The 16685-nt window shown below is 42.1% G+C and overlaps 1 protein-coding gene and 1 long non-coding RNA gene across 2 annotated transcripts in view; one reads left to right on the top strand and one right to left on the bottom strand.

Annotated features, from left to right (window-relative positions):
* metap1 (methionyl aminopeptidase 1) overlaps positions 1 to 16685 on the top strand; it is a 90867-nt gene that overhangs the window by 44311 nt on the left and 29871 nt on the right. Inside the window, exons 8-10 of the mRNA XM_061895050.1 lie at positions 197 to 328; positions 411 to 554; positions 625 to 690. Of these exons, the coding sequence (XP_061751034.1) occupies positions 197 to 328; positions 411 to 554; positions 625 to 690 (342 nt within the window). The remainder of the gene's footprint in view (positions 1 to 196; positions 329 to 410; positions 555 to 624; positions 691 to 16685) is intronic.
* On the bottom strand, positions 5794 to 6525 carry LOC133549541 (uncharacterized). The gene is made up of 2 exons (XR_009806104.1): positions 6162 to 6525; positions 5794 to 6045 (listed from the first exon to the last, which is right to left on the bottom strand). It is a non-coding gene; the product is annotated as an uncharacterized LOC133549541 (long non-coding RNA).

The following is a 16685-nucleotide window of genomic DNA, read 5'->3' as shown; positions in this document are numbered from 1 at the left end:
GAACATGTCCTTTCCCAACTACTTTGGCACGTGTTGCAGCCATGAAATTGTAAGTTAATTGTTATTCGCAAAAAAAAAAAAATGTATGAGTTTGAACATCAAATGTGTTGTCTTTGTAGTGCATTAAATTAAATATGAGTTGAAAAGGATTTGCAAATCATTGTATTGCTCTAACATGCTCATCTATCTCACGCAGTGGACATCACTGTCTACCACAACGGATTCCATGGTGATCTCAATGAGACCTTCTATGTTGGAGAGGTGGATGAAGGCTCAAAGAAACTGGTTCAGACGACCTATGAATGCCTTATGCAAGCTATAGATTCTGGTAAAAGCTTGAATGTTCTACTTTTGTCAAATACTTTTCTGAATGATACATTGCGGCTGTCTTTGACATCGCTCACACACAGTGAAGCCTGGCGTTCGCTACAGAGAGCTCGGTAACATCATCCAAAAGCACGCTCAGGCCAGCGGTTTCTCTGTGGTGCGAAGCTACTGCGGCCATGGTATCCACAGGCTTTTCCACACTGCTCCGAATGTGCCACATTATGCCAGTAAGTAGCGAGAAGATAACCTGCACTGTATAGCATCACAATAATTTATGCATTCATGATCCATTTCCAGAAAACAAAGCAGTTGGTGTTATGAAGCCTGGCCATGTGTTCACTATTGAACCAATGATATGCGAAGGTAAGTTCCATTGTCCTTAATAGAGTGAAACCGTGTGTGTATGTATGTGTATTAGGGCTGGGCGATATATCGCGGGTTTGTCTCTGTGCGATATAGATAATGACTATATCGTGATATTCGAGTATATGTTCTCACGCAGTTGCTTTTAGCTGTGGGCATTACACTACAAGCTCTTCTCATTCCAACTTGTCTCCTTCTCACAGACAGCAAGCGCACAAACTTACACACGTCACATACTGTCACGTCATTAGTCACATACGTATACGCCCTCGCGGAGCAGAGAGGTAACAGACTGGGTGGTGTTAGCTGTGATGCTAGCGAAGCCGTGCGAGTGCTAATACGAGAGAAAGAAGGTGCGAATGAAGGAATAATTAATTCCCAAGAAAAACAGCAGGGGGTCCATTGTCTGGCGGTGGTTTGGCTTCAAGCGGGAAGATGTCGAATAGACAACTTTAATTTGTCAAGTGTGGGGCACAAGCGTTGCTACCAAAAGTAGCATTACTGCTAATATGTAGCATCAATTGAAAAGTCACCTGCTAATAACTTTAATAAATGCAGTTTTGGTCAAATTACTTAGTTGGGATTTCCTTCTCTGCATGAAAGTTTGAATTGAGCATATATTAATGCAATATGAACAACAATGTTTTAATGTAGACACATAGAATTCAACTGCTGTGATTACATGTATCAAATGTTAATTCAAGGCTAAGGAAAATATCGAGATATATCGTGTATCGCGATATGGCCTAAAAATATTGAGATATTAAAAAAGGCCATATCGGCCAGCCCTATTGTGTTCAATTTTAGGACTAGATAGAACAATTCCATGATACAAGATAACCTGAGTAGAGTGGAAATAATAGGCTACCTCCTTCCGCGCTGCCTCAGAGCGGTTGTGGTGTTAGACCTGGTTGGGTGGGATTGCAAGATGGGGGGCAGAGAGGAGGAAGGGTAATGGTTGTATATATGTGTGTGTATATGTAAATATATATATATATATATATATATATATATATCCATCATCTCCCACTTATCCAAGGTCGGGTCGCGGGGGCAACAGCCTAAGCAGGGAAACCCAGACTTCCCTCTCCCCAGCCACTTCGTCTAGCTCTTCCCGGGGGATCCCGAGGCGTTCCCAGGCCAGCCGGGAGACATAGTCTTCCCAACGTGTCCTGGGTCTTCCCCGTGGCCTCCTACCGGTTGGACGTGCCCTAAACACCTCCCTAGGGAGGCGTTCGGGTGGCATCCTGACCAGATGCCCGAACCACCTCATCTGGCTCCTCTCGATGTGAAGGAGCAGCGGCTTTACTTTGAGTTCCTCCCAGATCGCAGAGCTTCTCACCCTATCTCTAAGGGAGAGCCCCGCCACACGGCGGAGGAAACTCATTTCGGCCGCTTGTACCCGTGATCTTATCCTTTCGGTCATGACCCAAAGCTCATGACCATAGGTGAGGATGGGAACGTAGATCGACCGGTAAATTGAGAGCTTTGCCTTCCGGCTCAGCTCCTTCTTCACCACAACGGATCGGTACAACGTCCGCATTACTGAAGACGCCGCACCGATCCGCTTGTCGATCTCACGATCCACTCTTCCCTCACTCGTGAACAAGACTCCTAGGTACTTGAACTCCTCCACTTGGGGCAGGGTCTCCTCCCCAACCCTGAGATGGCATTCCACCCATTTCCGGGCGAGAACCATGGACTCGGACTTGGAGGTGCTGATTCTCATTCCGGTCGCTTCACACTCGGCTGTGAACCGATCCAGCGAGAGCTGAAGATCCCGGTCAGATGAAGCCATCAGGACCACATCATCTGCAAAAACCAGAGACCTAATCCTGCGGTTACCAAACCGGAACCCCTCAACGCCCTGACTGCGCCTAGAAATTCTGTCCATAAAAGTTATGAACAGAATCGGTGACAAAGGACAGCCTTGGCGGAGTCCAACCCTCACTGGAAATGTGTTCGACTTACTGCCGGCAATGCGGACCAAGCTCTGGCACTGATCGTACAGGGAGCGGACCGCCACAATAGGACAGTCCGATACCCCATACTCTCTGAGCACTCCCCACAGGACTTCCCGAGGGACACGGTCGAATGCCTTCTCCATGTGCACAAAGCACATGTAGACTGGTTGGGCAAACTCCCATGCACCCTCAAGAACCCTGCCGAGAGTATAGAGCTGGTCCACAGTTCCACGACCAGGACGAAAACCACACTGTTCCTCCTGAATCCGAGGTTCGACTATCCGGCGTAGCCTCCTCTCCAGTACACCTGAATAAACCTTACCGGGAAGGCTGAGGAGTGTGATCCCACGATAGTTGGAACACACCCTCCGGTCCCCCTTCTTAAAGAGAGGAACCACCACCCCGGTCTGCCAATCCAGAGGTACCGCCCCCGATGTCCACGCGATGCTGCAAAGTCTTGTCAACCAAGGCAGCCCCACAGCATCCAGAGCCTTAAGGAACTCCGGGCAGTTCTCATCCACCCCTGGGGCCTTGCCACCGAGGAGCTTTTTAAGTACCTCAGCGACCTCAGCCCCAGAAATAGGAGAGTCCACCACAGATTCCCCAGGCACCGCTTCCTCATAGGAAGACGTGTTGGTGGGATTGAGGAGGTCTTCGAAGTATTCCTTCCACCTATCCACAACATCCGCAATTGAGGTCAGCACAACACCATCCGCACCATACACGGTGTTGATAGTGCACTGCTTCCCCTTCCTGAGGCGGCGGACGGTGGTCCGGAAGTCGTTTTCCATGGCTTCCCCGAACTTCTCCCATGTCCGGGTTTTTGCCTCTGCGACCGCTGAAGCTGCACACCGCTTGGCCTGTCTGTACCTGTCCACTGCCTCCGGAGTCCTATGAGCCAAAAGGACCCGATAGGACTCCTTCTTCAGCTTGACGGCACCGCTGGTGTCCACCAAGGGGTTTTAGGATTGCCCCCCCGACAGGCACCAACTACCTTGCGTTCACAGCTCCGATCTGCCGCCTCGACAATAGAGGTGCGGAACATGGTCCACTCGGACTCAATGTCCAGCACCTCCCTCGGGACATGTTCAAAGTTCTTCTGGAGGTGGGAATTGAAACTTTCTCTGACAGGAGACTCTGCCAGACGTTCCCAGCAGACCCTCACAATGCGTTTTGGCCTGCCAGGTCTGTCCGGCATCCTCCCCCACCATCGCAGCCAACTCCCCACCAGGTGGTGATCGGTAGAAAGTTCCGCCCCTCTCTTCACCCGAGTGTCCAAAACATAAGGCCGCAAATCCGATGACACAACTACAAAGTCGATCATGGAACTGCGGCCTAGGGTGTCCTGGTGCCAAGTGCACATATGGACACCCTTATGTTTGAACATGGTGTTTGTTATGGACAAACTGTGACGAGCACCAAAGTCCAATAACAAAACACCACTCGGGTTCAGATCCGGGCGGCCATTCTTCCCAATCACGCCTCTCCAGTTTTCACTGTCGTTGCCAACGTGAGCGTTGAAGTCTCCCAGTAGGACAAGGGAATCACCCGGGGGAGCACTTTCCATTACTCCCTCGAGTGTTCCCAAAAAGGGTGGGTACTCTGAACTGCCGTTTGGTGCGTAAGCACAAACAACAGTCAGGACCCGTCCCCCCACCCGAAGGCGGAGGGAGGCTACCCTTTCGTCCACCTGGTTGAACTCCAACGTACAGGCTTTGAGCCGGGGGAGAAACAAGAATTGCCACCCCAGCCCGTCGCCTCTCAGAGTGGAAGAGGGTCCAATCCCTCTCGAGAGAAGTGGTTCCAGAGCCCTTGCTGTGCGTCGAAGTGAGTCCGACTATATCCAGGCGGAATTTCTCGACTTCGCGCACTAGCTCAGGCTCTTTCCCCCCAGTGACGTGACGTTCCACGTCCCAAGAGCTTGCTTCTGTAGCCGAGGATCGGACCGCCAAGTGCCCTGCCCTCGGCTGCCGCCCAGCTCACATTGCACCCGACCTCTATGGCCCCTGCTATGGGTGGTGAGCCCATTGGAGGGGTGACCCACGTTGCCTCTTCGGGCTGTGCCCGGCCAGGACCCATGGGAACAGGCCCGGCCACCAGGCGCTCGCCATCGTGCCCCACCTCCGGGCCTGGCTCCAGAGGGGGGCCCCGGTGACCCGCGTCCGGGCGAGGGAAATCTGGGTCCATGCTTTTTCTTCTTCATAAAGGTTTTCGAGCTGCTCTTTGTCTGATCCCTCACCTAGAACCTGTTTGCCTTGGGAGACCCTACCAGGGGGCTTTATGCCCCCGGACAACATAGCTCCTAGGATCATTGGGACACGCAAACTCCTCTACCACGATAAGGTTGCAGCTCAGAGAGGGGTATATATATATATATATACACATACACATGTACACACACACACACACATACGTGTTTCGGTGACATATGAGGACTTATGACAAAAACGTGACATATGGGGACATGCCTTTCCAATGGTCCTACAGGCCTGGGAATCAGACGGTTAGTGAACCAGAATTTTAGAAACACAGTGGTCTATTGAGATTTTTGCAACTCTTTTGTTTTTTTCTGAACCTGATTTTTATGGTACATATGAGGACTTGTCAGGTTTAGGTGACAAATGAAGACCAGAGTGTTTAAGATTTCAAGTTTATGTGACATATGATGACCATGACGTCACCGAGTGTTTAAGATTTCAGGTTCATGTGACATATGATGACCATGACGTCACAGAGTGTTTAAGATTTCAAGTTTATGTGACATATGATGACCATGACGTCACAGAGTGTTTAAGATTTCAAGTTTATGTGACATATGATGACCATGACGTCACGGAGTGTTTAAGATTTCAAGTTTGTGAAATATGACAACCATGACGTCACAGAGTGTTTAAGATTTCAGGTTCATGTGACATATGAGGCTAATGACATCAGAGACTTAACAAAACCACCTGAGTTGGTTTAGTTGATGTGTTGTCATTTTAAAAAAAAATCCCAATCCCATGCTACTGTAATCTAAAACCAAGAAGAGTTTAAAAGAAACATGGGTAAAAATGTAATTTTCGATTAAGTGTAACTGAATTGTTTTTGTGGATTTTGTCGCTAAGAATTATCTGGAATAAATACAAAACGCTTGCTGTTTATTTTGCTTTTTTAATTGCTGGTAACATACTCAAACTACCACAGAAGATGTGGGAAAACATTTTTTTTTCCTTTTTTAAATATAATTCTGTTATGGATGTAGTACTTGATGGCAAGCCAATCTCTGTCCTGTAGAGCTACTAGTTCTTTGTGGAGGGAGGCTTCACAATCTTTTTTACCTGGTACTTTGTTGCCAGTTACAAAATGCAACATGTGTCATTCAACTGCTTCCACTTCTTCACCTTTGCAGCTGTCATAAAGGAGACAAAATACAATTTCTTACTGAAGGAATAATGACTATAACACAGTGAAAAGGTGCAAAACGTAATATAATATTCTAGTAAATGATGTGGATTATTTATTTACCCCGCTTTGGAGTGGACCAAGTGGAAGAAGCTTGAGACATACCCACTTCCAGCGATTTGTCCTGCTGTCAATCTGAAAGGAAGAATTAGAAAACTGTAAAAGTAAACATTTAACATATTGTGCTTTGTGAAGCAGCGGAGTATGTGTGTTGTCTGTCCATTTATGAATAATGCAGACCAGGAGTGTTGGCTGAGTTCTTAACGTTTGCTTTCAGAGCGTGCATATCACAACATACAAGATGCCGTCATGGCGACACAACCTATACCGGGCTACCGCGCATGCTCGTCACTCCTGTTGCATGCTGGGTAGGGTAGTTCTTTTTTCCCCTGGCTCATAACATTACAATATAGTACCATGTATATGATGCCTTCAGTTAATCAAAGCACCAAGCAAACAGATATGGTCATAATTATTTTAAGTGCACTACGCAGAATAAACACAACATTATTAATATTGCTACTAAGGATAATTTGATCAAAAATTCCCTAAAACAGCCCACTACCTATAATATAAGTTTTTTAAACATAAGATCCCTGATAAAAAAAAATGTTTCTGCTGTTACCTCAGAAATTGCCTGTTCAGATGTTATGATTGTGGCTCAGAGATTTGTATGTAGATTATATTTATTTTCCATAACAAACAGGATAACTTAAATACCCTGGCAGTGGCAATAAGCTTAAATGTTTGTATTTACATTTTTGGAGTTGATTTTCATAAAATATGCTATTTAACTGCTACTGTTTAACAAGGACTGATTTAAATTGTGTTTGCACAACAAATGTTTTGGCGCTTTTGTTCATGTGGGAGAATATTCCAATAAAGGTGCACTACACACTACTTTTGAATTCATTATTGGGCTTTGCGTATACAATGCAGTTAATCGCGATTAATAAGAGAAATAGTGCGATTAACTTCGATTAAAAATTGTAATCGTTGCCCAGCCCTAATATATATACAAAAAAGTTGGGAAAATTGTTAGATGTAAATATAAACTGAATACAATGATTTGCAAATCCTTTTCAACCCATATTCAATTGAAAGCATTACAAAGACAACATATTTGATGTTAAAACTCAAACTTTTTTTTTTTTGCAAATAATAATTAACTTAGAATTTCATGGCTGCAACACGTGCCAAAGTAGTTGGGAAAGGGCATGTTCACCACTGTGTTACATCACATTTTCTTTTAACAACACTCAATAAACGTTTGGGAACTGAGGAAACTAATTGTTGAAGCTTTGAAAGTAGAATTCTTTACCATTCTTGCTTGATGTAGAGCTTAAGTTGTCGTATTTTACGCTTCATAATGCGCTACACATTTTCGATGGGAGACATGTCTGGACTGCAGGCGGACCAGGAAAGTACCCGCACTCTTTTACTACGAAGACACGCTGTTGTAACACGTGGCTTGGCATTGTTTTGCTGAAATAAGCAGGGGCGTCCATGATAATGTTGCTTGGATGACAACATATGTTGCTCCAAAACCTGTATGTACCTGTCAGCATTAATGGTGCCTTCTCAGATGTGTAAGTTACCCATGATTTGGGCGCTAATACACCCCCATACCATCACACATGCTGGCTTTTGAACTTTGCTCCTATAACAATCCGGATGGTTATTTTCCTCTTTGTTCCGGAGAACACCACGTCCACAATTTCCATATATAATTTGAAATGTGGACTCGTCAGACCACAGAACACTTTTCCACTTTGCATCAGTCCATCTTAGATGAGCTCGGGCCCAGCGAAGCCCGCGACGTTCCTCTGTGTTGTTGATAAATGGCATTTGCTTTGCATAGTAGAGTTTTAACTTGCATTTACAGATGTAGCGACCAACTGTAGTAACTGACAGTGGTTTTCTGAAGTATTTCTGAGCCCATGTGGTGATATCTTTTACACACTGATGTCGGTTTTTAATGCAGTACATCGCTTACGTCCAGTGATTTCTCCAGATTCTCTGAACCTTTTGATAATTTTACGGACCCTAGATGGTAAAATCCCTAAATTCTTTGCAAAAAAAATGTTTAGCAGTTTTAACATCAAATATGTTGTCTTTGTAGCATATTCAACAGAATTGGGGTTGAAAATTCTTTGCAAATCATTGTATCCCGTTTATATGTACATCTAACACAATTTCCCAACTCATATGGAAACGGGGTTTGAATGTATTTATATATATATATATATATATATATATATATATATATATATATATATATATATATATAGCCTATTATTTGCGCACTATTTACAAGTTATGTACCAAAAACACGACCACCGAAAAAATACTTTGATCAATGAAAACAGCGCTGCAGAAACCGGCTGTAAACATCTCCTGTTTTGCTAAACATGAGTTCCAAACTCCCTACTGACTAACATGGATGTACCCTTACGAAAATGATGTCATATAAACTGATCTGTGAGAGATTAAAATTAATAAATGTCTTTCAAAATATAGGTTGGGTCAAATTTAGAGCAGATATAGTAAAAATAGACATGTAATAACCTGTTGGAGGGATGAAGTCGGTTTATGGCTGTCATCTGAATCTAGAGAATGTTGAGATAGAACCTCAACAGTTGGTTTCTGCAACAAAACACAAAAATATAATGTCATAACTAATTAATTATAACATTCTCACCACTTTTTGTTGATAAAAATCTGAGCATACAATGCCAGATAAAGGGTAAAAATTATTACAGAGTTTCAGCTCTTAGACAATTCATTAAGAATGTAACACACACAAAAATCTGGTTCAGAAAATATGAGGACCTGAATTGAGACACTCATTTTAAAGCTTTGACATTAACATTGTAACACACATTTTCTGGTTCAGAAAATATGAGGACCATATATGAAACACACCTAAGTCTTTCTTGCTTCAAACAATATAAGGACATGACGAGTGCTCACATGTAGAATTTATGTTGTTGACTTGTAACATCTCCTGTTTTGCTAAACATGAGTTCTAAACTTCCTACTGACTAACATGGATGTACCCTTGCGAAAAAGTTGTCATATAAACTGATCTGTGAGAGATTAAAATAAATAAATGTCTTTCAAAATATAGGTTGGGTCAAATTTAGAGCAGATATAGTAAAAATAGACATGTAATAACCTGTTGGAGGGATGAAGTCGGTTTATGGCTGTCATCTGAATCTAGAGAATGTTGAGATAGAACCTCAACAGTTGGTTTCTGCAACAAAACACAAAAATATAATGTCATAACTAATTAATTATAACATTCTCACCACTTTTTGTTGATAAAAATCTGAGCATACAATGCCAGATAAAGGGTAAAAATTATTACAGAGTTTCAGCTCTTAGACAATTCATTAAGAATGTAACACACACAAAAATCTGGTTCAGAAAATATGAGGACCTGAATTGAGACACTCATTTTAAAGCTTTGACATTAACATTGTAACACACATTTTCTGGTTCAGAAAATATGAGGACCATATATGAAACACACGTTAAGTCTTTCTTGCTTCAAACAATATAAGGACATGACGAGTGCTCACATGTAGAATTTATGTTGTTGACTTGTAACATCTCCTGTTTTGCTAAACATGAGTTCTAAACTTCCTACTGACTAACATGGATGTACCCTTGCGAAAAAGTTGTCATATAAACTGATCTGTGAGAGATTAAAATAAATAAATGTCTTTCAAAATATAGGTTGGGTCAAATTTAGAGCAGATATAGTAAAAATAGACATGTAATAACCTGTTGGAGGGATGAAGTCAGTTAATGGCTCACATCTGAATCTGGAGAATGTTGAGATGGAACCTCAACAGTTGGTTTCTGCAACAAAACACAAAAATATAATGTCAAAACTAATTAATTATAACATTATCAGCACTTTTTGTTGATAAAACTCTGAGCATACAATGCCAGATACTAAATAGTAAAGATTATTACAGAGTTTCAGCTCTTAGACAATTAATTAAGAATATAAAACACACTAAAATCTGGTTCAGAAAATATGAGGACCTGAATTGAGACACTCATTTTAAAGCTTGGACATTAACATTGTAACACACACTAATCTGGTTTAGAAAATATGAGGACCTTATATGAAACACACCTAAGTCTTTCTTGGTTCAAACAATATAAGGACATGACGAGTGGTCACACGTAGAATGTATGTTGTTGACTTGTAACATCTCCTGTTTTGCTAAACATGAGTTCCAAACTCCTTACTGACTAACATGGATGTACCCTTACGAAAATGTTGTCAAATAAACTGATCTGTGAGAGATTAAAATTAATAAATGTCTTTCAAAATATAGGTTGGGTCACATTTAGAGCAGATATAGTAAAAATAGACTTGTAATAACCTGTTGGAGGGATGAAGTCGGTTTATCGCTCACATCTGAATCTGGAGAATGTTGAGATAGAACCCCAACAGTTGGTGTCTGCAACAAAACACAAAAATATAATGTCAGAACTAATTAATTATAACATTAACAACCACTTTTGGTTGATAATAATCTGAGCATATAATTCTACATAAACAGTAAAGATTATTATAGCGTTTTAGCTCTTAGACTATTATTTAAGAATGTAACATTCACTAAAATGTGGTTCAGAAAATATGAGGACCTTGATTGAAACACTCATTTTAAAGCTTTGAATTAAACATTGTAACACACACTAATGTGGTTCAGAAAATATGAGGACCTTATATGAAACACACTGAAGTCTTTTTTAGTTCAAACAATATGAGTACATGACAAGTGATCACATACAGAATTCATGTTGCTGACCTGTAACATCTCCTGTTTTGCTAAACATGAGTTGTTATTTCCACACTGACTAACATGGATGTACCCTTAAAAAATGTTGTCATATAAACTGATCTGTGAGAGGTTAAAAGGATTAAATGTCTTTTGAAGTATAGGTTGTGTCAAGTTTTTAGCAGATATAGGGCAGCACGGTGGTACAGGGGTTAGTGCAAGTGTGTCACAAATCGAAGGTCCTGAGTAGTCCTGAGTTAAATCCTGGGCTCGTGATCTTTCTGTGTGGAGTTTGCATGTTCTCCCCGTGACTGCGTGGGTTCCCTCCGGGTACTCCGGCTTCATCTTACCTCCAAAGACATGCACCTGGGGATAGGTTGATTGGCAACACTAAATTGGCCCTAGTGTGTGAATGTGAGTGTAAATGTTGTCTATTTGTGTTGGCCGTGTAATGAGGTGGCGACTTGTCCAGGGTGTACTCCGCCTTCCGCCCGAATGCAGCTCAGATAGGCTCAAGCACACCCCGCCACCCCAAAAAAGGGACAGGTAGTAGAAAATGGATGGATGGATGGATAGTAAAATAGTCAAGTAATAACCTGTTGGAGGGATGAAGTCGGTTTATCGCTCACATGAATCTGGAGAATGTTGAGATAGAACATCAATAGTTGGTGTCTGCAACAAAACACATAAAAATAATGTTAGAACTTATTAATTATAACATTATCAGCACTTTTTGTTGTTAACATTATGAGCATATAATGCCAGATAAATAGTAAAGATATTTATAGAGGGTTTCTGTCTCTTGTCCCGCTCATGTCTTGAGATGAACTTCCCTCGGTACTCGACCACAAAAGAACCTTTTTAAATTGATGCAAGAGCAAATACATCATATCCTGATAAAACAGTTTATCAATTAACAATGTTTGGAATATCTGTTTTAAAAAGGAATAATAATAGTCGTTACTTGACAAAAAATTCAATTACAAACAGAATTACTCTTTCATAAATGTAATTAATTATTAAATTAAGTACAAACCCCGTTTCCATATGAGTTGGGAAATTGTGTTAGATGTAAATATAAACAGAATACAATGATTTGCAAATCATTTTCAACCCATATTCAGTTGAATATGCTACAAAGACAACATATTTGATGTTCAAACTTATAAACGTTTTTTTGGTGCAAATAATCAATAACTTTAGAATTTGATGCCAGCAACACGCGACAAAGAAGTTGGGAAAGGTGGCAATAAATACTGATAAAGTTAAGAAATGCTCATCAAACACTTATTTGGGACATCCCACAGGTGTGAAGGCTAATTTGGAACAGGTGGGTGCCATGATTGGGTATAAAAACAGCTTCCCAAAAAATGCTCAGTCTTTCACAGGAAAGGATGGGGCAAGGTACACCCCTTTGTCCACAACTGCGTGAGCAAATAGTCAAACAGTTTAAGAACAACGTTTCTCAAAGTGCAATTGCAAGAAATTTAGGGATTTCAATATCTACGCTCCATGATATCATCAAAAGGTTCAGAGAATCTGGAGAAATCACTCCACGTAAGCGGCATGTCTGGAAACTAACATTGAATAACCTAGACCTTCGATCCCTCAGACGGCACTGTATCAAAAACCGACATCAATCTCTAAAGGATATCACCACATGAGTTCAGGAACACTTCAGAAAACCCATCCATCCATCCATTTTCTACCGCTTATTCCCTTTTTGGGGTCGCGGGGGGCGCTGGTGCCTATCTCAGCTACAATCGGGCGGAAGGCGGGGTACACCCTGGACAAGTCGCCACCTCATCGCAGGGCCAACACAGATAGACAACATTTACACTCACATTCACACACTAGGGCCAATTTTTAGTGTTGCCAATCAACCTATCCCCAGGTGCATGTCTTTGGAAGTGGGAGGAAGCCGGAGTACCCGGAGGGAACCCACGCATTCACGGGGAGAACATGCAAACTCCACACAGGAAGATCCCGAGGCGGGATTTGAACCCAGGACTGCAGGACCTTCGTATTGTGAGGCAGACGCACTAACCCCTCTGCCACCGTGAAGCCCACTTCAGAAAACCACTGTCACTAAATACAGTTTGTTGCTATATCTGTAAGTGCAAGTTAAAGCTCTATTATGCAAAGCGAAAGCCAATTATCAACATCCAGAAACGCCGCCGGCTTCTCTGGGCCCGAGATCATCTAAGATGGACTGATGCAAAGTGGAAAGGTGTTCTGTGGTCTAACGAGCCCAAATTTCAAATTGTTTTTGGAAATATTCGACACCGTTTCATCCGGACCAAAGGGGAAGCGAACCATCCAGACTGTTATCGACGCAAAGTTGAAAAGCCAGCATCTGTGATGGTATGGGGGTGCATTAGTGCTCAAGGCATGGGTAACTTACACATCTGTAAGTTACCCATCTGTTTGGAACAACATTTGCTGCCACTTAAGCGCCAACTTTTTCAGGTACGCCCCTGCTTATTTCAGCAAGACAATGCCAAGCCACATTCAGCACGTGTTCAGCTTCATAAAAAAAGAGTGCAGGTACTTTCCTGACCGGCCTGCAGTCCTATCAAAAATGTGTGGTGCATTATGAAGCGTAAAATACGACAGAGGAGACCACGGACTGTTGAAGGACTGAAGCTCTACATAAAACAAGAATGGGAAAGAATTCCACCTTCCAAGCTTCAACAATTAGTTTCCTCAGTTCCCAAACGGTTATTGAGTGTTGTTGAAAGAAAAGGTGATGTAACACAGTGGTGAACATGCCCTTTCCCAACTACTTTGGCACGTGTTACAGCCATGAAATTCTAAGTTAATTATTATTTGTAAAAAAAATTATTCCATTTGGATTTACATCTAACACAATTTCCCAACTCATATGGAAACGGGGTTTGTAATTAATGTGTTACTTGAAAAAGAAAAGTTTTAAATATCTAGCAAATGCAGTTGAGACATTTCATGAGAGCAGAGTGTGTGTGTGCCTTTAAAAAGCTGTGCCTTTTGCCAAGTGGGACGTCAGCGCCCATACATAGCAGAATAGTTCAGCTGTATTTTTTAGCTTAGCAGTGGCAGTTAAGATAGTTCTGTTGAATGTTTTTGTTTGCGTGTGGATGAGGTCTCTTTCTATTTGATATCGTGTTCGTAATTACTTCCGGGGGTTGCTTTCATTAGTAATAAGATATTACCTGCACTAAACCTTTTGTGCTTCTAACGCTGTCTTGTTGACATACAATCACATCAAAAGTAGCATGCCACATTACATAAAACGCATCGTAACAGCGTTGTAGCGTACATAAAAGTTATTAGATTACTCGTTACCGGTAAAAGTAACAGCATTAGTAACATCATTTTCATATACCGCTGTCATACCATCCATCCATCATCTTCCGCTTTTCCGAGGTGGGGTCGCGGTGGCAGCAGCCTAAGCAGGGAAGCCCAGACTTCCCTCTCCCCAGCCACTTCGTCTAGCTCTTCCCGGGGGATCCCGAGGCGTTCCCAGGCCAGCCGGGAGACATAGTCTTCCCAACGTGTCCTGGGTCTTCCCCGTGGCCTCCTACCGGTTGGACGTGCCCTAAACACCTCCCTAGGGAGGCGTTCGGGTGGCATCCTGACCAGATGCCCGAACCACCTCATCTGGCTCCTCTCCATGTGGAGGAGTAGCGGCTTTACTTTGACTTCCTCCCGGGTGGCAGAGCTTCTCACCCTATCTCTAAGGGAGAGCCCCGCCACACGGCGGAGGAAACTCATTTGGGCCGCTTGTACCCGTGATCTTATCCTTTCGGTCATGACCCAAAGCTCATGACCATAGGTGAGGATGGGAACGTAGATCGACCGGTAAATTGAGAGCTTTGCCTTCCGGCTCAGCTCCTTCTTCACCACAACGGATCGATACAACGTCCGCATTACTGAAGACGCCGCACCGATCCGCCTGTCGATCTCACGATCCACTCTTCCCCCACTCGTGAACAAGACTCCGAGGGGCCATAGAGGTCGGGTGCATTGTGAGCTGGGCGGCAGCCGAAGGCAGGGCACTTGGCGGTCCGATCCTCGGCTACAGAAGCTAGCTCTTGGGACGTGGAACGCTGTTATTCCAAACACTTCTAATTAAAGCCATATAATACAACCTCTATTAGACAGTAAGGAAATGATCCAAATGAGATGTTGATACAGTTACCATTGATATGTTACATAACAAGACATACCTTTCCAATCATTGATCCACTGGGCCTTAAAACAAGACTTGTCACATCCAGATCACATAAACTCGGTGGCTTCAGCCTCAGGATTACATCTCGCTCTTCTTTTGGGCACGATGTTTATATCATGTGTTGATGCGCCTAACAAATCCACACATAAAAATGAAAAAAGTCAGTGACACAGAAATAAAACAAAGAACTAAACCCTTCAAAAACTGTTAAATTTAGGCTCAATGCAGACATGAAGCTTCTCAAACAAAGTACTAATGTAACAATATCAGTAACATGCCTACTCCACAGTGCTTATCAGATTGAAATATTTGTTTTTGAGAAAAAGTATAAACAATTTGAAGAACTCTAGTCTGTCTTGTTTAAAATTAAGACAAGGTTTACTTGCATAGTGATCAAGGGTGATGGGTCAAATGCAGAGAATAATTTCACCACACCTAGTGTGTGACAATCACTGCTACTTATAATCTTCCATGCAACTTTAAAAAAAAAAAATTTAAATGCCTTTTGGCCTTGGCCCAGAACTGAAATGCTTTATTTAACCTCATAAAATCAAATCTGGTTGCAATTAATAACAAAAAACATTTTACTGTTCTTTATAATGAACTATTTTCCTATGTTAAAAAACATTGGTCTATTTAATTACGTTAAACTCCATTTTATGCTCACCTGATTCAACCATGCTGCCGAAGACTGTCAAAGATGGTTTGTGGCCAAGATAGATGTCCCCCTCTGGTGCTGCACGTCCCGGAAGTGCTGTTCACTGAGCGCTCTGTTGTGCTCAAAATCGTGTGTGAAGTTTTGTATTTCGATTATAAATGGTCCTTTTGGAAAACCCTTTTTATATATATTCAATATTAAGTGTGATACGTGAGCTGTATAACTTCCAAGATGAAAATAGTTAACTAGTGATTTAGCCCTCTGTTAGGAGCAGACATCATCCACTGGCCAATCAGGCGGCGCCTAACTGAAAATTGGACCAATCAGACGCCGAGACTCTTCAGAGTGGGCGGAAGTAAGCATCTTGAACACAATGTGAAGTGAATACCTCCAAAAACAATCCCCAATTGAATCCAAAATTTGTCCCAAAGATAAAAATACCAAAATCATGTGCTATTGTAACCATTTGAAAATATTAAATACTGGATGTAGTTTGAATTGCATTTGAATTATCGCCTTTGTCTCAATCAAGGTTGAAGGTTTTTTTTCAGGCACATTTAAAGTAATTATTGTGCGGCATTGTATTTTAGACAACAGAATAGAAAAAAGCCCAATACAGTAAAATACTGAATCAAACCGATTAAATCATCACCATAATCCCTTTATTATTGATTGTCCAGCACAAATCCTCTCCAGATAAACCAAATGAATAGATAAAACTAACATAAAAAAGGTTGAGATCATCAGATCAGTTGAAAATGTGTTATTTGATTTAGAATTCAAAAGTATGTTTATTGCTGTAATGATTAGATGTTTTTCAAATGTTGGAGTGTGTGAGTTTCTGACCCACATGACATATGAGGACATATGACATATGAGGACAAGTGTGTGTGTGTGTGTGTGTGTGTCATAAT

Source organism: Nerophis ophidion, linkage group LG03 (genome assembly GCF_033978795.1).
Source record: "Nerophis ophidion isolate RoL-2023_Sa linkage group LG03, RoL_Noph_v1.0, whole genome shotgun sequence".
Classification (NCBI taxonomy): Eukaryota; Metazoa; Chordata; class Actinopteri; order Syngnathiformes; family Syngnathidae; genus Nerophis; species Nerophis ophidion.
The sequence above is the reverse complement of the archived record's forward strand: the minus strand, read 5'-3'. Positions and strand labels throughout refer to the sequence as shown.